Source organism: Gordionus sp. m RMFG-2023, chromosome 4 (assembly GCF_954871325.1).
Source record: "Gordionus sp. m RMFG-2023 chromosome 4, tfGorSpeb1-WG-v2, whole genome shotgun sequence".
In the NCBI taxonomy this organism is placed as follows: Eukaryota; Metazoa; Nematomorpha; class Gordioida; order Chordodea; family Parachordodidae; genus Gordionus; species Gordionus sp. m RMFG-2023.
The window spans coordinates 28,808,829-28,830,353 of NC_088778.1; the positions used below are offsets into that span (position 1 = coordinate 28,808,829).

General features: G+C 29.4%; 1 protein-coding gene across 2 annotated transcripts in view; it reads right to left on the reverse strand.

The window, feature by feature from the left end:
- LOC135928125 (uncharacterized) overlaps positions 1–21,525 on the reverse strand; it is a 64,684-nt gene that overhangs the window by 6,660 nt on the left and 36,499 nt on the right. The window contains exons 2-8 of one of the 2 annotated variants that reach the window (XM_065464486.1): positions 6,864–8,365; positions 6,070–6,616; positions 2,030–4,277; positions 1,887–1,960; positions 1,781–1,832; positions 1,607–1,711; positions 96–1,301 (exon numbers count right to left, since the gene is read on the reverse strand). In XM_065464486.1, coding sequence (XP_065320558.1) covers positions 96–1,301; positions 1,607–1,711; positions 1,781–1,832; positions 1,887–1,960; positions 2,030–4,277; positions 6,070–6,616; positions 6,864–8,365 — 5,734 coding nt within the window. Of the gene's footprint in view, positions 1–95; positions 1,335–1,606; positions 1,712–1,780; positions 1,833–1,886; positions 1,961–2,029; positions 4,278–6,069; positions 6,617–6,863; positions 8,366–21,525 lie in introns of both variants that reach the window. The other variant, XM_065464485.1, reaches the window with a different exon arrangement.

Consider the following 21,525-nt stretch of genomic DNA (forward strand, 5'->3'; position numbering starts at 1 on the left):
CAGGCGACAAGTTTACATATCAAGAATTCTTACGCAAAATATCTTCCCTACCGCAAATTAGTAAAATAAATTTTTAAATAAAATATGAACCAAACCTGTCAGTATATTTATGTCGGGTATTCCTTTCGCCGAAAAATTTGTAGAAATTAGATTTTTTTCAATGATCCCTTTAACCAATAGCTTCTCACGCAAGCAACTGCACAAGTTATAAATGGCCACGCTATCCAAACCACCCCTTCTTTCTATCTCCGGCAAAATTATACAAAATAGATCGATTATATTTGTGTCCGAACCCGTGTTTGAGCGCAATTTCTTATTTTCCACGAGTCTGGGTAGCTCCACCCCGAATATATTTTGAGTTTTAAGGGTGCGTTTAAAGATGCTCAAAGGGTCCGAGTATTCGAGAATAATGTATAAGGCGCCCCTGGGTTGAAGATATATTTTTAGACGCTTGACGGCATTGTTGTTGTTATAAGGTTGTTGTTTTGTAATATTGGATGAATTTTTATCGACGCTCCATAAATTAGAGTACAGCGCGGATAAATTGAGAACCGCGCGGTAGGATAACTTGGGAACATCTAATGGGGTATCATTTTCGGTGATTTTCTCTTCTCTGCCTTTTATTTTAACATTCGTTTTATTTAATTGTAAGTTTTGGGCCCAGTGATAGAGGAATATGTCAATTTTTCTGCCTTTCAAAAGATCGATTTCGAACGATTCGTCCCAAACTATAGGTCTAGATCCAAAAATCTTTTGATCCGTATCGTCGGTGGACAAATTTATGACACCATTAAAACTAGGTTTCTTGTCTTTCTGAGTTTTAACCGCATCATCATTTACTTTGTAAACTATCAGAGGTTTGGCGCAGGTTCTCGCTTTGATGCACTTATCCACTTCCAGTATCATGTACATACAACTATCTATATCACAATCATAAGAAATATCTTCAGCTTTCTTCTCATCGTTATTATCAATCTTTGCTGCTTTCATTTTAAAGCTATCCGTTCTCACATTTTCATAATCTTGTAATAACGTTTCACTATCGGAAAACGATGTTGAAGATGTCTTTTTGTGTAGACTATTTTTATCGGAGGTTGAATTATGGGAATGATTAATTTGAGTAGGTAGACCCAAATTTTCGCAGGCGCATATATAGATGTTAAGTAGCCCTGTAAGCGATGACGTTTGAGGAGTCGCGGAACCTTTGGCCGACGGCTCAAAGATGCAGGATTTCCAATCCCAATATTTGTAATTGGTCAGGTCCAGATCTTCGAAATTTATGGAAGGCGTGTTGATTTCATCTTGAAGGGTATAGGCATAAGAATTTCGCTTAACTTTTTTAAATAAATTTAAAATATTATTTTTCGAAAGGCCTTTTCCAATTTTAATAGGTAATTAAAAAAATTATTAAGGGTTTACTAGGGATTGGCGTAGCCCGACCTGATAATTTTTGTAAAGCAACTAGCATAGTGTTTCGCAATCTTTTTCATGACTTTTTCTTTCGTAAAATATTATTTATGGGCCTGACCAAAAAAAGGGTTACAAAAAAATAGCCAGGAGGAGTCGAACTACGCTGAACTTTAACTAAAAATGTTAAAAATTATACCGTTTGAATATCGGGTAGGATCATGTTTAAGGGACGAAAAGGAAAAATCCTGCAATTGATTTCCGCCATGGTCAAAGTAGTGGACTCTTCTTACGTTTGAGGTAGCTTAATTATAATTATTTTATTTTTTTTTAAAAAGAATACAATTACATGATTAAATCTTTTTATATATACTTGTGATAAATTCGGTTGACTTTAAAGACGATTTTAGATCTTTTTTGCTTTCCTAGGAGGGAAGAATTAATAAATTTGTGTGAAAGAAGTGTATATTTTATAATACTTGATACATGTCTGGCATACTTATTTCATTTTCGTAATCAATGCTATAAGATTTTGAGTACCCATGATCTTTTCCTGTAAAATAAGATAATTTAATTGTGAATTATACTTCAAAGATGTTATATAAGTCTAAAATAATATTACCATCGGAGTACTTTTCCACCATATCACTCCCTGATTGTTTAAAGGCAGTATTTCTTTTATCAGATTCGTTATAAAGAAGGTAGTTAGAACCTTTTCCATAAATATTAGGTTCCCTTTGTTTGACCGTGCTTTTAAATAATAAGTTGTTTTTATCGCGCGTTAAACCGGTTTCACTTTCATATCCATTTTTCCCCACGTCATTGTGGTACAAGAAATAGGAATCTACCCGTTTTTTAAGAGGTAAAATATCGCTGTTGGCTTCACCTACCGCAAATTTATGTTTGAGTCTGGAATTTGCATCTTGTTCGTTCCGGTTGTCATCCATCCCATCCTTTATATCGTAATTTGACATGGTACCTTTTGAGGATAACTGGTCATACGCATTGCCAACGTTAGTGTTGGTTGTCGGGTGGTTAAACCTTTCAGAATAATATTCCACATAGTTATTGTAATTATCGTTAATGTAATCCTTGTAATGATGAGGGTTCGTATCGAGGGTGGCCGCCCTTAATATCCTTTTCTTGGTAGGGGAATAGTATAAGAACCCCTTTGTTTCTCCCGGTCCTTCTGTAGCAAGGGGTAAGTAGGAAGGGTGAGGACACGATACTTTTCGTAACACAATTTTCTCCCTACCATTGTCATCTATCACGGGTGCATGCGAAATTATGTGATGCGATGGTGGCAGTTGGTGACCATGATGAAGGGAATCCCTTGATTCGATTAAACAACCGGGTATCAAGTTTTCTTCGTCGTTATCGCGTATGCCACCATCTTTTAATAGAATGGCATAATTTTTATAAGGATACATGGACGCTATTTTAGGTACCCTGGATTCATTGTCGGATGTTATGTAATAACCTTCTGTTTGATGTTGCCCATAATTCTTGGTTGGTTCATCGGCATAATATTGATTTTTGGTGTCGACATATCTATTGTTATTGTATTGATGTGGTAATCTCTTTTTCACCATCATCATCAGTCGGTTTTCAGCCAATCCATCAGAGAAATAACCGGCTTCGTGGTAAAAAGGGGTTTTATTGATGAAACCGGGATCTACCTTTGCATATTGTTGCTGAGAGTATAAGTCTGTTTGGGTGCAGGAGTCCATACAATTTCTATTTTTAGTTCCATTCTTAGCGTAATGACCCAAAGGTCGGTAAACTGTTCCGTATTGAGCCAATTTCTGAGTTTGATCCTTGGCCAGCCAATTGCCGTCATTTATATTAGCTCGGTAAGAGGAATCGATTTTAGAGCCACCGAGGTAACTAAAGCCAGGCAAAGTGTTATAATTTCTATTAGAGGAATTGTACTCTTCGTTTATTTTCTCTAGGTTGGTAGTTTTCGCATATGATTGCTTTTTATCACTATCCTCGAAAGAGTATTTCGTGTTACTATCGCTCTGATTTCCCGGGGACGCATCCAAATCGTCTTTGACAACATTTCTAGGCCTTCCATATTTCTTTGCTCTGTCTAAAGAGTAAGTATTCTGAGCGGAATCGTCTATAATCATCGACTTCATACGGGGTTCTATACCAGCAATGTTAATTTGTCGTCGATAACCATCATCAATATTACGCGAGCTGTTAGCGGGCTCCTCGTCAGTATAATAGTAGTAATATCCATCATTTTTAGCCACTGGGGAAGGACCCATTTGTTCCTTGCGACGATTTACACGTAAATAATGGTTGGAAGAAATTGTATTATACGGTATGTTGTAATTGATGTACCTACCCCTCCTGGCGTCCGGAACCTTTTCACTTACGAGATACATATAAGGTTTGCTATCATCCTTTTGCTTGTTTTTCACTATAAAACCATCGCTATTTTCTTTGAATCTGTCGTTCCTTTGAGGAGAAGATCTACCCATATCCCTTTCGTGAGGTCTAGTGTAATTTAAGTCAAGACTCGATGTATAGGTACCCATTTCTTTCTTATTCTTACTCTTTTTATAATCACTACCTTCAATTGTTGTAGTAGTTACATTCTTAATTTGTTTGGGAAGTGGCTGAGAGTTGTAATACAGATAATCGTTGCTATACTCATTTTTCATGTTTGAAGATGGTGAGGTCATTGTAGAAGTAGGATGTTTAGAATCGTATATAATGTTGGAGGAAGAAGGCTCTTTAAGGGATTCATAAGTAGCCACCCTTTTAAATTGTTCAAATTGTCTGGAACTCTGTCTGGGAGGAAAATGCACGCTAGCTGTTTGAGCCGTTGTCAATTTAGTTTGAATGATTGTGCCTATTTTCTAAAAGTGAAAGGTAATAATTTATACATTTTAAAAATAAATTATATAAATACCTTAAAAAATGACTTTGTAATAACTGTAATAACTGTAATAACTAAATTGGTAGAGCTGCGAAATTTTTTAGTATAGAAATGCCTCTATTTAAAAATTTATTCTTTTTCTTTCTTTCTTTCTTTCTTTCTTTCTTTCTTTCTTTCTTTCTTTCTTTCTTTCTTTCTTTCTTTCTTTCTTTCTTTCTTTCTTTCTTTCTTTCTTTCTTTCTTTCTTTCTTTCTTTCTTTCTTTCTTTCTTTCTTTCTTTCTTCATAATTAAAAACAGTCAACTTCACGTTTGTTTAATACCATAATTGTATCGGATCCGACGTGATTTAACAGCTGAGCGATTTAAATTTTTTTATAATGAGATCAATTTCCTTTTAATAATTCTTAGATTATTATGATGATCAGAAATTAAAAAATAAAATCAATATTAAATTAGGAAAAATTGATCACATGAACAAATTTTAAAAATCGAACAGCTGATAAATCGTATATCTGATACCACCATCATGAATCCAGCTTAAGGCCAGGTCTAAGGTAATGTAAGTAATAATGAAATTAAGATTAACTGACTGTCAAACATATTAAGACAGTTACTTTCTTTGTTTTTTCGACTTTCACTTTTAGTTCTACTATATTTTAGATAGAACTGTCAATCCAACAACTTTAGACAGTTGCATCAAAAATTAATTTAAGCTAACGAAAAGTAAAAGTTAAAAATAAAACAGTTTTCGGCTTAGATATGAGAATTTGAAAGAAATCTTTGAGATCACAAAATTGAAAATGTCTTTAACAAGGATCAAAATCCTTTTATTTTAAATTTGTGATTCCATCATAAAAATCACAAAGGATTTACTTCAAAGTCTTCAGCGATTAAATATCTTTTATTTTTAAGAGCATCTGAAACTCTGCTTAAATATAGATTCTTGTTACGAAACACATTGTCCATGAATAGTTTATTAAAATGATATTTAAAATTGGTTAAAATAAAAGGAATCTACATATAGGACAATGCCTGATTTAGGCTAGTAGGGTTGATAGATATTAGGTATCCTGATTTTGGCTAGGATTTTGTTTTTAAAATTATAATGCTAAATTTTAAGAAATTTTTCTAATTCGTTTTGCTTTAAAGATATACAATATCTTTCTCATACCCTTGCATAGACTAGTCAGAGAGGGGGAGGGCAAAAGGAATCCCACCCCAATTATAGCAATATATCACTATAGACAAAATTTGAATGAAAAATTAGTCCTAGTTAGATAAATTTTTAAACTAACAACTATAAGGCCATTTCAGGATGGAACATTTTTTCAAAGTGGTTTATAAACGATTAAATGACGTCTGAAATGGGGATTCGGATATTTTTTAACTTTTTTTAAAAAAATATTATATTATATCAAATTAATTCGACCTTTTGTTTAGAAATAAATTTTGAAAAATTTTCTGCTAACATTATCCAAAAACCGTTGTGAAAAGAAAACGCTTTGAACTGGAAATGGCCTAATTCAAAATTTTTAAAAACGTGAATATAAAGCATTATAATACTCAGCCGATAACATATATATATATATATACATATGTTGTGGGGTCTTATAATAGATTTTTAATATGAAAACTATTTACCGGCACCTGCGTTCCATAACGATACCCCTCAATATACATTATCTCTCACCGAATGTAAATCGGTTTTTTTGAGCGTACAGCAAAATGAATTAATATAAATTTATTTTTCGATCAATATTATTGTTATAACCTTCCCTCCTCCATAATCGCTTGGAGGGTTTGAATAGGGTCTGGATTCGGAAGCCGCGTTTAATTCTCTTAGGGGCTCAGGTGCCGACATAGGCAGTGGTTGATAATATTGCTGCATTTGTTGTCTGACACTTTGGTCGGAAAGCTTAAAATTATCGTGTTCGTCGTATAAGTAAGAGGCGGTTCCCACATTCGGCGAGACGCATCTCCCGTCCGGAAGATGTGACGATTTAGAAAATTTAGAAGTCAGTTTTATCGAAACCGCCGAATCGTATAACTTCTGACAGGTTTCATTACTGTCGTTATAATTGAACGATTTAGTATCAGATTCTGATTCCGGGAAGTCAACCGTCTTAAGCTCGAGCAAAAGGCGCCTGGGGATGGACATTATAACCACGACATCGTCTAGACTCATTTTTGTGACGTCGACACCGTTCACTTTTAATATCTCATCTCCTACTTTCAAAAGTCCGCTTCGCTCTATACTCGAGCCCTGGGCCATACGCGATATAAAAACGCCATCTAGTCTACGCGTACCTTTGCCTTCTCTTTATAACAAAAATGTTTAAATTATTAATCAATTAATAATCTTGAAAAAAAAAGTTAAATTATTATTATTTTATTTTTCCCAATTTTATAATAAATAAAATTCTGTCACCAAATAATAAAATATCAAGATAATTTTTTCATCTTATAAAAGTTTCAAAAAATATAGATTCAAGTTAAAAATTGATGTCAATAGAGAAAGTATATAGATTATATTTTTAAAAAAAAATATTTTATATATTAATTAACCTAATGTACAATCCCAACGTTTGCCCAGGTCTCTTAATAATCTCTATGATTTGAATAAAATTTTTTAACGAAGATTTATCGGAAACCAGGCTATTTTGATCGGGTTGAGATGCCAATAAAGGCGATATGTTGGAATTAGTTTTAATGGAGCCCGATTGGGATAGGGTATCTTTTAACGAGTTTGCGAAATCGCTGTCGCAACTTTCGATACCCTTAAATGAATCAATCCTGCCTGAAGATTCGGAGTTCGATGCTACTGGTGTTATATCAATGCTAGGTGTCTTTACGGAAGAGCTCGAACTTCTCTTTTTCTTGAACAAAATATGGGAAAGGGATAGTTTTTTTTCCGCTGGCAATGGGTTATTATCCTTGGCGTGAGTATCGCGATTTATCCTGGGATTCTGTTTGGATGTGAGGCAAGAGGTAGGATTGGTGAAAGAACAGCGCGTAGGCTCAGGTTTAAAATTTTCATTTTTTATGTTAGATAAAGTTGGAGAATACACGCTTTCATTGGTGGTTTTATTTTCCGAGAGGAGCCTAGTCGGGTTTTGTGTGGCTTGATTAAATGACTTTAAGATATCTACTCTTCGAATACTCATTTCACCGGTTTGATCGACTTTATCTATCAAATTTTTCACGCTCATATCATCGTCAGCCCTTTGGATCTGTCGGAATATTTGATTCGATATGGAAGAAGGCAAGGCTATGCTAGGAATATTGTTGGGTCTCAGTCCATCAGACTTAGCGAATGAATCGTTCATCCTGGGAGTGGAATAGATGGAAGACGAAGATGAAATAGTGATCATTCTAGGAACACTCGATTTTGAATTCACGGGAAGAAAGGATTTCTCAATACCAACCGTTGATCTGGGTTCCATATCGAAGGAAAAATTACTTTCGTTTATTTTGGCTTCGCGAGAAGCATTTTGGCAAATAGGATTAAACGAAGAGAATTGTATTAGCGGATAAAGATTATCGCCGTTTGAGCCATTTTGGATATTACAGTTATTTTTATGGTTATGATTTAAAGCGCCTATGGAATTGACTGCAGAAATTTCGCGGCCAAGGGGATTCGTGGGAAGAATGTCTAGAGATTCTGACGTTCCAGCTAATCCATTGAAATGATCCTTAATAATATGATGCTTAATATTATTGCGGCTCTGGTTTGTCGTGACGTTGTTTTTAGATGAGTCGGTTCTATGCGATGAGACGAATAAAAATCCGTGGGTCGATTTCGAACTATTTAAAATGGAGAATAGAGCGGATTTTTTAGGGCATTTGCATTGGTTTCCCTCCTTGACGTGTTTCAACAATTCTGGACTAGTGAAGGAATGCCGCAAATATTTATCCTCAACGTAGCCTTTACCGTCGTCATTTGAATGAATGTATGAATTTTGGATCGTTTTGTCATGGAGGGGACATTTTTTAAAATTTTTGACAAACCTTTTTCTTCCCGCTTTCTCGGATGTTTTTTTGCAGTGAAAATTGTGGGCTTCTTCGGCCTTATTTCCCCCCAAAAAATAACAAAATATAAATATAAATATCTGAATATTATTTTTAAAAAAATTTGGGTAAATAAAGGGTGGGGGTTGGGGAAGTATATAAAAATGTTATATAAATTATTTTAAAAAAAATTTATGTATAGATTGGATGAAAAAGGCTTAAAATATTTATATAATTATATATAATAAAATTTATTTTTTGAATGTGTATTTGGTAATAATAACATAATATAATACCAAGATTTTAATAGGCAAAAACTGAAAGAAGAAGAAAAAAAAATCAATAATAAAAATATATTATTATGAAATTGTATAATATTTTTATGTGTAAAATTAAATACTATACATAGTATATCTATTGCAGGCCATGCCCTAAGCCCAGCCCGGCCCTGATTAAAAAAATCCGGGCCGGGCCTGGTGGTGCAAATTGTGACTCTTCAGGTCTCTTATACATAATATATGTATATACTTTTTGTTTATTATATACATAAAATTGTTTTTATTTAAGCTTTGATCTACGAAAAATCCCTTTAAAAAGGAACATTAAAGTAAATTCAAAAGTTTTCAAAAAAAAAAATTTAAATTATTATTCGATCGTTAAAACTTCATGTTAAGGAAAATCAAATTACAGATTTAGATATAATATTCTGCTATGTCCAAAGTCTTTTTTAAAAAATTCTAAGAGTTCATAATTTTCACAAATTTTAAATGAAATGATATGTTAATTTTTTTTAAAAATTTATAAAATTTTCTAGAATTATGTTTTGGACATGTTTTTATTTTTATATTTGAAATAAGCTTATTTATTTATTTTCCTTAAAGTTTCGAAAGTTTGTGAATATATTTGATATTTTGGACACAGTCTACAAAAATACAAAGAATATTTGATCGTCAAATATTCGATTCTTAAATTAAATTCCTTTTGAAATATTTTTTTTTTGAAAAATGGATTATTAAAATTTTAAAAGATATGGGAAAAAAATGTTAAAAAAATAAAATAGTTCCGCAAGGAAAATATTAAATTACTTAGGGAATAATTTTAAATATTTATGAATAATTTTGAGTATTTATGAATAATTTTGAATATTTATAAAATAATTTTGAATCAATTTTGAATATTTACAAATTATTTCGAATAACAACCTAATAATTATAAACTATACCAATAATTTCGGATAATTGAATCGAGTAATAGATAAAAAAAATTATTCGACAGATAAAATATACGTATTCGAATTTGTATTCGGTAAACAAATTAGTATTAGGTGTTTAAATAATACATAATATATAGGGGATATAATTTTAAATAAAATAAAATTGAGTCACATTTCTCAAAATTATTGATGTTGGTTTTTTTGAATTTTTGCAGGAGAATTAATTTTATTTTATAAGTCACAAGACTCATGAAAATTAAAATGCATTTTAGGGAGATGATTGATAGAGCTCTCCTAGCAGATAAGATACGGTCAACCTTAGACGCGTAGGATGTCATTTTGAGGGTAGAATTCCCCTGCATTCATAGTTATCGCGAATTCGTGTCTAAGTTTTACAAAATATGCTGTATTTTTGTATTCTTAGCAAAGAATTTTGCATATTTAGCCCCTATTTCGAGCTAATAAATTCAGGATTAGGCCGGATGGAATGATATTTATTCCAGAGAGTAATGAAATCACCTAAGCCTAAGATTTTACATGCAATGAACCTTTTGCGCCTTCTTTTAACTTCAACTCTGTTGTTTGAAAGGAAAATTAAAAATATATCTAATATCCCATTTCCGACACAATCGGTATATTTGGTTCTAAAGCTCACGATTTTTTTTAAAATAAAAAAGATTAGGCGCAACCAATTTGCATGAATTCAGCTGGAGTAAATGTCATTGGTTATGGTAAGACGCCATTGAAAGATGCATTTCGTTTAAATGCCCTTTTTACATTTCGTCTAAATGCGTTTTTAATGAAGGATTTACCACTTTTTAAATAAATGTTAATGAATGAATCGTTTGACTAGGTTTAGTATTCATGTCATTGAATTATATATATGTTAGGGGTAATGTGTTATTTTTTAAATCATATTTTTGAGCGTGTTTTTTTAAATTTAAAAATCTGATTTTACTGGAAATATTCGAGCATATTTAGAATACCTATCTTATGAGTTGTAGCTAATTCCACGGTTAACTCTTAAGTTATTTATAATTTATATTAAAAATCTATGAAAAAAAGAATATAAATTATATTAAGTTCTAATAATCTTAGATTTATAAGGTAGGTATTCCAAACATGATGGAATACATTTCCGGGTAAAATCAGATACTTAAATTTTAAAAAAATAATTTAATATTGTTAATTATTATTACCAAATGATAAAAAATTCTATCTTAATAAAAATAAAGACATAAACATTATATATATATATATAACTTTTTAAAAAAAAGACACTAATTTTTTATAAATATGTGGCAAACAAAGGTGACTTAAAAAGGATTATAACTAAGAGAAAATAAATAAATATTTATAAAAAAATAGAAATACGGGTTGGGGTCATCCAAGGGAGGAGTGGAAGTAGTCTTGTTACACGGCTTGATTTGAGCCGATTTTTAAAAGCGGCTAACTCATTATTGTACCCGGAAAAATACTGGCTAAGTCTTGCGATTTCTCTAATAGATGTCCGAACCGCTGTGCCATCTATGAGCAAGATCTTCCGCTTTGCGTAATATTATTCTGGATAAAATATTGAGTTTGTCGTTAAAAATGGATCAAATCGAGCCCTTTAACAATATTAAGTGGACGCTTATAAAAGTTAGATCGGCAGGTGTGGATAAAACCACTCGTTGGAATCTGGTGTCTACAGCTTTTTTTTTTCGGAGGATTTTGATTAACTGGAAGGCCTCGACCCCAAAGATTTCTAAGGTGTTGGTAACTATGGACATGAGAATAATTTTTCATAGGGCAAATTGTGAATAGTTTGGTTTGGCTGAGAAATGAATACAAGTGTAAAGTTCTAGACAATTAAGGAGATCCGAAGTTGAGGGGTATGTTATAGCCTTTTTGAAAACTTTTTGGCAGAGGCCCGCATAAATACCATTTGAACGGCCCGGCCCAGGTATTTTTAAAAAAAATTAAAATACGGTCCGGCTCGGCCCGGCCCTAAACCCGGGCCTGCAGGCTCTGAGAAGATGATTTTAAAAGAAATAATAATATTTCGAGCCATTGAAAAATCTATTTTTAAGTTCTTGTAATTTATGAGAGTTTTGTTTGCGATTTCGCCAACTTCCATAGATTTTTATAATAAAAATTATCCAAGTTTTTTATTTATAAAAAATAATAATTTATCTTTCATTTTGACATAAAAAATTAAATATAAATATGAAAAAACAAAATAGATAAAAATATTTTTATCATGGATAATTTACTAATATTATTGAGATTTTAAAAAGAAGATATATGTAATAATCAATGTAAATGAATTGTACGACAAATATTTATCTAAAAATAAAATATGAGGATTGGTCGTGCAAAAATGATCATTATCTTAGTCCAAATTATTATGTCCATAATGATTAATTTACTCTTTTTTTTTGTTAGAAAGGAAAAAACAATGAAATTAAAACTTGTTGAATTGTGCATAGATTTATTAGCAGAGTTTGAAAAAAAAATAAATAATTTATGAATTTTCTATCCTGAAAAAATTTTTCTGCATTGAAAATTCAAGATTTTTTTTTTTAAAAAAAACTATATTTTGGTATTTATTTTAGGTAAAATTTGATCCAAAAATCTTTGTGCTCTCTTTCTTAGATATGAACAGTGATGGTATCAATTGTAATATTTTTTTTATAAAATTTGTCAAAAAAAATAAGTTCATAATAAATGGACTAGTGTTGTTAAACGGCTCGATTTTGAGCCTATTTTTAAAAACGGCTAGTTCAACATTATAGTCAGGAAAATATTGCCTAAGCGTCGAGATTTTATCCAATAGATGCCCAATCCTATGTGCCATCTATGAGCAAAATCTTTAGGCTTGCGTAATATTTTTCTGGATAAAATATTGAGTTAGCCGTTTGAGCCGTTTAACAACACTAAAATGGATAAGTAAGTATATAAGTTGTTTTTTTTTGCTTTAAATTCATAATTGAGAACGTCATCTTTCCATATAGAATTGTCATTATATACAAAGAAAAATTCTGCATTTAAAAAAAATAGAATAGCAGATAAGACTAGAGAGCTGAACTGAGGCATTTTCGAATATGGATTCGACCCCAAGCCTGAGGGGAAAAACTCAATTTTGGAATAACATCCAATGAATAATAACACAGGCTTAATAGCAGAGTTGGTTAGTAGATAGATATAGTTTAGAAGTTAGTCATTTGTAACCAAAAAGTGGGACGGAGGGGGTAAAAATTTATAATATCCCTCTTCTATATTAAAGCTTTTAAATTTAATTGTAATATATAATTGAAAATTTTTAAGCAAAGGTTAAAAAAAAATGAGAAGATAAAGTATAAAACTTAAAATTATTTTTTAAAAACAGTAAAAAGTTGGCCCTAACAAAATTTATGGGGGGGGAGGCACCCCAAAGCCTCTACCATTTTAGGAAAATCTTGGATAATGAAAATTGCATAAAATACCTACCCTGTGAATATCCTCTTTATTAAAAAAATTAGAAAAATTTTAAAACTTTCAGAAGTTGTAAAATTTTAATGAAATCGTGCATCATATTTTGAAAAAAATTTTCTAGAATAATATTTTGGACATGTTTTTATTTTTTTTTTAAAAAGTCTTATTTTTTTTCTTTTTCGATAAAGTTTCAAAAATAGCGAAAAATTTTTTGAAATTTTGGACACAGCCATCATATTTGAAAAATCAATTTTAGGAATCACAAGTTTACCTCAGAACGTTCTGTGATACACAGGGTAGGTACTCTATACATGTTTGCAATATGATTTTTCGGCATAATCGGGTCTTTCAAAAAAAAGGCTAGCTTAAATTCTTTCTTTCCTTCCTTCTTTCCTTCCTTCCTTCCTTCCTTCCTTCCTTCCTTCCTTCCTTCCTTCCTTCCTTCCTTCCTTCCTTCCTTCCTTCCTTCCTTCCTTCCTTCCTTCCTTCCTTCCTTCCTTCCTTCCTTCCTTCCTTCCTTCCTTCCTTCCTCTTTTTCTTTCTTTCTTATCTAATGATTTGTTAAAAACCCAGATTCGCTAAAACTTCTAAGAGTTTTGTATTAACTATGTTCATTTTCCATTAACCCAAAAAAATTATTTTAAAATAATTAATAGTTTACATACAAATTTGCAAAACCCTTATTAAAAAAAATAATCTTATATTATCTATATTTTTTACAAATATAAAATTTAATAAAGAAAAAATTTCTTTTTATTTCCTACAAATGAAATGAAAATAGGACAATGGAAAGGAAAAAAATGATTTTCAAAACTAAACAAAAATTCTCAAATAATGTAGGCCGTTCATTTCAATCTTATTTTTCAATCGATTTGGGACACGTTATGTCATATTAAATTAAGGGGAGGAAATTCAATAATTTTGTCGCCGTTATTTTTGCGAAATAATTTATGACAATAAATTTGTCATTTTTATTTTTTTACAAATTTAACTATTCAAAAAAAAAGAGAAGCTTTTTATAACATGACACAAAAATATAATAATGGAAAATTAATCAATTAATTTAATAAGGTTTTTATTGATTGGATAATTGAGATAAATACTAATAAATATTTATATTAAGAAGGAAAAAATTTCCCATTATTATTAACTGCCTATTGAGGGTAGAGTATTCCACTTATATTTATTTTCAGGTAGTTAAACATGTTAATAAGATTTATTTTTTTAAAATTAAACAAAGATGTAAATATAATTATAAATTTCCATTTTTTAAAAAACATTATTTTTTGCAACATAAAAGCAAATTCTTAAAATTCATGCGCAGAATTTATAGTTAAAAATCAGATAGAAATATCGTCAAAGTCAATTTGTTTTATCGCTTTTGTTTTCTATTTAGTCCTAAATCTTTATAACATTTATTCAAGAATATTTTAACCTTAAATTATTTACTGAAGGTTATTTTTTAATAATCTAATTTCCCCGCAGAGTAACCCACACTGTGAACTTATATTCATTTATATATATTTTTTTATATACAAAATTGATAATACACAAAAATTCTATGGCGAAAATTATCTGAAATTCATTGGGTAGTTTACTCTACATATGTTGGAAATACATTTCAGGCCAAATCAGATATTCCGTATTTAATAATCTCCCTAAATAAATAATATAAAATTGAGAGATTCCGTATCGCGATAGGACATATACATATATACATTCTTCTATAATATTTGTATAGTTTAAATTAAAATTATAAATAGTTTGTTAAAAACATTAATAATATTCGGGTGATTATGACTTCGCTAAATAATATATAAACGAGTTTAGATGACCAATCGATTTTATTAATATTTCTCTTCCTTCCACAAGAACTTGTTCAACTTTTCATCAGAATTTGAAAATAAAAATACATATTCAACTTTAATATAAAAAGAAAGACACAATTTATTCAGTGACCATGGCTCGAACTTGGAAGGATTAAGGGGCCAGACCCCATATTCCCCCCCCCCCATTCATCAACTCCTATTTCCTAGAAAAATTGCGAATTTATTTCTGCCTTTTAAAATGAATTGTAAAATTTATAAAGCATAAATATTACATAATTTATGTTTATAATTACCTAATTAAAGTCATTATTATAAATTATTTGTTTTTGGCGAATTAGATAAAACAAAAAAAAAAGGATAACAGAAAGAACATGATCGAAATTCGCGAAGTTTTTTTTAAAGACTGATGTATCACTTATTAAAATTCGTATTGAAGCGTTAAATTCAAATCAACTGGTGACACGTCAGTTTGGTTTCTCCCTATAAATTTTTAAAAAGAAAGTTTTTCAATGGAGTGCCCAGCTGATTTCTATTCACACCATTTTTAAATAAATGCATCTTGTGTCAGAGGTATTATTCTATGGTATTGCCCTGTTTCTTGCCTCCAACAATTTTTATTTCAGTTATGACCAAAATATAAATGAATGAATGAAAAAAAAGAACTCTGCCCACTTTTATTCAAATGATGTACTATATTTTAACGCAGGTAAAAAATAAAAATAAATATCCTAATTAAAATATTACAAATTTAATACCAATGAATCTTCAAACTTTGAAAATAATATTGATTTTAAAAAAAATTTAAAAAAAAATGAAAGAAGTACTAATGTACTCAATGAAAAAATTATTTTTATATTTATCGATTAATAAATAATCAGATATATTTATATATAAAAAAATATGTATGGAAATTGTCAATTTATGAAAGTTTTTATAATATCTTCTTTTTTTTTGACAATTATCCCTACCGAGAAATTGGACGTCAAAAATCTTATTTCTCTTCTTTTGTTAAAAATAACTTGTAATCATTTTAATTGATAAATTTATAATTAGCTGATTAGAATAATAAAAAAAATTATTTCAGGAACGAAAAAATGATAGGAGGGTGGGGGGGGGGAAGTGGAAATTAAGCTTTAAATAATAATGGTTAAAATAACATTGTTACAATTTAAATGACTATTGAAAATAGTTATCAAATAAGTCAAAGACAATGTTGCAAGCTAACATGGATAAAGGTAAAGTGTCATTTCAATAAGTAACTTATTCCGTTACATTTTTGAAAATGAGTTATTATAAATATTATTTTTTTCTAAATATTTATTAATAATGGCTTTTCGATTTTTTGAGAAAAACATAATTTTTTTTTCTTCTTTTATAATTATTATTTTATTTAACATTCCAAACCACGAGACTCAAGATTTAAAGTTAATTATTCTAATAATGAATCATAAGTAAAATAATGTTTATGTGATGTGAATCCAATATATCCCCCTTATATTGTGTTTTTTGAATTTATTTTCCTAAAGATTAGATAATGTAAATCGTCATTGTCAATAATAGTTTTTTTTAGACATCGACTTTGAAAGAAATTTAACTCTCAATTGACCCTATGGATAATTTTGAAACAATCAACTTTACTAATAAGGGAGATCTGCAGTATATTAAGCCAGAAGTTATATCTAGACGTAACTCCTTCTATTTGTAAAGTATTTAACTCTAAGGTTATGTACTAGCTGGTTCCTTAAAAATAGGAATAATTAATTACACCTTTAAACGTATTTTGGAGGATCTAATCGTCTGATGTCAAAATCTATCATCAAAAAAAAGAATCATAAAATACTGTCCATGTAAGCTGATTGGTGACCCATGCATTAAACGCATTTAAAAATGTACATATATAGGAGAGAGTAGTAGCACCACTTTTAGGTTTGCAGTTCGATTAAATTACAAATAATGAATAAGACAACAAGTCGAGGTGAAATCACAGATTGGCGCTACGGCTGACTCCTATGTATGCATAAAGAACCCCCCAATCTAGTAATATATATACATCATTGACTATAGTATAATATTTTATTTTAACCTTTCGCGGAGTATTAACCAACAATAGCGGTGTTACTCTTTTTTTTTAAAGTACGTTTGCGGCACAAGGTTAAAAGTCTAAAAATTAAATTCCTATATATTAGCCAAAATTATCTCGGGATAATATTAAATGTTATAGAACTTTTGACATGCATGACATTATAAACTCCCTTTGCTAATTCAATATTCTATGCGTATATGTAATAATAATATTAATTATAAAAAGAAACAAAAATAAATAGATGATATACGAGAGAAAATAATATTTTTTCTTTTATCCGTCATGTAATTATAACGGGAAAGGAGGGAAAAATAGAAGAAAAATAGCCAAAAAAGTAGGAAACCCGAATCGAATAATAGAATATTAATCATCATATTTATGTGTATAATAAATAAGCCATCATAAATTGGGATAATTAGGTTTTTAACAAAAATTTATCGGTGTTTTCCTCCCCAAAAAATAAAATAATTAATGACCAATAATTTTTCCTTAAATCCGAAGCGCCTGAAAATGTCGGCATTCCCATTGATAAATTAGGTTTAAAATTCGAAATATAATAAAATAAAAATTATAGTTAATGTTTCAATTTTTTTTTTATAAGTCGAGTTATCACTGAGACTGTTAGTTTTTTGGGTTGGCGCGTTTTTAGCTCGATTCGTCAAATATATAAATAAGAGTTAAGTTACTTCAATTTTAGGGTAGATATACAAAAAAAAAACGAAGTCTCGGAAGAAGTCCTAAAACACCCTATGATTGTAAAAAATGGCATCTGGACTAGAGGTCTGGATTGGGCGGGTTTTCGACGCGCAGGCCCACGTCCGCCCATCTAAGTGGTTGGGTTAAAAAAATTTAGTAACGGACCAGGTGGGCGGGTTAAAAATTTTTTTAATTTTTGTTATTTAAAATCATTTAAATAAATATTAATAAAAATTATTCACATGAACTTTATTGGATATTTTGAAAATTAAAATGTCCTTTTTTTGGTATCATAAAAACTTTTTTCTTTAAATAAATAAACTTTTTTTTATATTAAAATTTAAAATTTCCTTTTTTTGAGCATAATGAATATTTCTGCATTGTATTGTTTTATTTTAGTGAGGATTGTTTATCTTTATATTTGCCCTATTCATTTAATATATAAATTTTATTTTTTATAACATCATTTTTAACAAAAAAATATTTTTTAATTTAATTTAATTTTTATAAATTATAAAGACTGTATACATATCTAAAAAAAATAAAAAAATAATTTTTACAAGTAAAAAGAAAATGATTCAGATAATAATAAACTCAAATTTTAAATGTGAAAACTTAAATAGGATGGAGAATCCGTATTTCAAATTATGTAACTCAGATTGGGACTTGGTGCATAAATTTTTAAATTTTCATAGAACCTTCAAAAAACTGTTGAATTTTTATCCGCCCAAAAAGGATGTACTTATAAATTTATCCTTATTATTTCGTAGTGAAATTTAAAATTATTTAGTCTTAAAAAGTATATGATAGTCCTCCCTTAGCATCCCTTAAACAAAATATGCTTAATAATTTTGATAATAGATTTCCAATAACCGATCTTCAGGTAGTATTTTAAAATACATAAATTAGTTTTCATTTTTATTTATTTCTCCCTGTTTTATTTTTTTTATTTAGGTGTTGGGAGCCATTTTAGATCATCGTTTTCAATCTATTAACATAGTAAATGAATATATAAAGAGAAAAAATATTAATCCGGTTAAATTTTTATGTCACATGCTCCCTATTAACCGAATGTGAAACTGCAGAAGTTACTTCAGAATTCGATTATCTTAAAATATTAGCTACCAAACATTCATCACTAGAATTTGAAATACCAAGACTATTTAACTAGTCTAGAAAAAGTGTATTATCCTCGCCTTCTAATTTAGAGATAAAAGATATCTTAGATTATTGGAAGATAAGAGCATTGGATCTTCCTAAGCTTTCAATATTAGCTAAAAAAAACCCTGTGTGTTTCAGCTAGGAGCATAACCAGCGAGCGTGTATTTTCCATAGCTTGGCTCATTAACTCTAAAAGATTATTCCTATATATTTAAATAAAATAATATTTATACATTATAATTATAACTTGATAAAACCGTTAAAATATAGTCATAATTTAATTCGAAATTTGCATTATAAATCATGAATTTTATTTTAAAATTATTTCCAATAAATTTAATTTAAGTGGGAAAAATATTTGACTTCGCCGCACCGATGCCGATTTTTGTGGCGGCGTCTAAATCGATTTGCCGCCGTCAGCCGATCGTTTTAAAAAATGAAACGCCTACAGCCTTTATACCGTATAAAAATAATTATGAAATCCTTTACAATATTTCACACAATATCAAAAAATTTCCTACATGATCTATGATATAGTTCTCATTAAGAATGCAATTACAGAAACTATGGAATTGATAAAACTTTTAAGCACAAATATTTTAAGAGCCCGACTAAGTATCAATTATTATATTAAAACCATCATTATGCCCTCATCAAGTTATCTAAATGGATAACATTACAGTTGCAAAAGTCATATAAACAACTGAATGTTTCAAATATCTTGAAGTTTTAATAGACAAGGTAATACTGACGGAAGAATAGAAGCCAGAATAAAGAACGCGAATATTCAAAAAATATTGCAAACTATGATCGTCGAAAGAGGTATCACTGCAAACGCGTATCAGAATTATTAGCTCCACAGTTATACCAATCCTTATTATATTGTAGCGATACATGGGATGTGCATATTAAAACACAATAAATAAATAGCTCAGACAACTTAATGGATACAGTTATCTCAAAGTCATATCGAATTAAAAAGTGTGGGAAAAATCATCACACATATGAATATTCTTATCATTGTGGGGAAAAATAGGAATTGAACTTTTTGGCCATATATTAAGAAGAAATTCATGAGGTGAACATAGCATATGATTATCTCTGTAGCTTAACTCATACAAAGTGAAGAAATACGGGTTTTATAGATCGCACTGTATGTATAAAACCACAAACGATAGTCTAAATTTAACTAATGAAACAATTTGTCTCCTGAGAATTAGATATTTACACTTTTCTTAATTTTACAGGAGTACAATTTTAAAATTTAAGTTTTTGTTATTTTCAATGGGATATTTAACCTTATATTTGCTATAATTTTACTTATTTTATATGTATTTAGAATTTTTTTGGTTAAATAGAATAGTATAACTATAAAAAATTGATTTATGTAAAAAATTCATTTTTGACAAAAAGTGGATATAGAATAATATAATTCTTAAGCGACGAATTCACTAAATTAAATAACAAAAAGTCAATTTAAAAAAAAACTTAAAAAATAAAAGCTAATTTGCATTATAAAAAAAACTGGAAAACTCTAACTTTATCTCAGTCCCAACCAAATTCTTCATCACGATAAGAAACATATTCGTTCACTTATACCTGTCTGGAAATATCAACACGCCAAATCAATAGAAAAGTATTTAAATCATCTATATATTTATATTTCTAGATAATACATGCTTAATAATTAATAAAAAAAATTGTATACTCATCATTATACATTGATTTCAGGAAAAACCTTATAAACTTTAACTAAGTAACATATAAATTTAAACCAGATAAAAATATTTGATTAAACTGGGTATGGGATTTTTTTTACTGTCCATAAGCGTTTAAGCATACAGACATTCTATATGTGTGCATATGTAACTGCAGCCTGCTCAATAATTGGTAGATGATTCTTCTCATTATAAATTTAATTCCCCTCGCCCCCCCCCCCCGACCTCATCATTTTTCCAATTTTTGATAGACATGTTGAAGAATGACTTATGACAAACTGTAGGGCTTTTAATTGATTTATAGTCTTTTATATTTCCTTTTTAAAAAGTAAAATTTGATAAGAGATTAATTCTGAATCACTGACAGAAAGTTTAAAATAAATTGAATAAAGATTAAATTATTATAATATATAAAATAAATTAATTTATTTTTTAAAAAAGGAAAAAAAAATGAAAGCATATTAATGATAAAATATATAAATCAATTGGAATAAGGATGAGCTATTTATTTTTTTTAATTATGCATGTGCATGGCAAGCGAGGAGATATAAAAAAAATGATTATGTTTTAAAGAAAAATATAAAAAATACGAAGCAGACATGAGAAGGATTCTAAATTGCTAAAGCAAAAATCGCTAAAAATTGGGAATCTCTCTTATATCCCCTAGAAAAATTTCTAAAAGTAATATTGAAAATAATAACGATAGATGATAGGGAAGTAAACTTTTTTAAATTAAGTTTTTTTTAAAAAAAAATCGCTAAAAATGGCGGAAAATATTATCATTTTTTCCCCCAGAATCGGAAACAACTTTGGGTAATATTGATGATATTTTCCTCTATTTTTAGCGAATTTTTTTTTTAAAAAAAAAACTCAATTTAAAAACAAGTGTTTACTTCTAGGAAGATATAGGCAAAATTCACCAATTTTATTTTTAGCGATTTAGTACTGGAACCCTGTGTTTGTGTACTGTAGGGTGGGCAAGTATTAATTATTATTATTTTTCCAAAAAAAGAAATAACAAAATTATTGATTAAATTCTAATAATTAATACATATTTCATTTT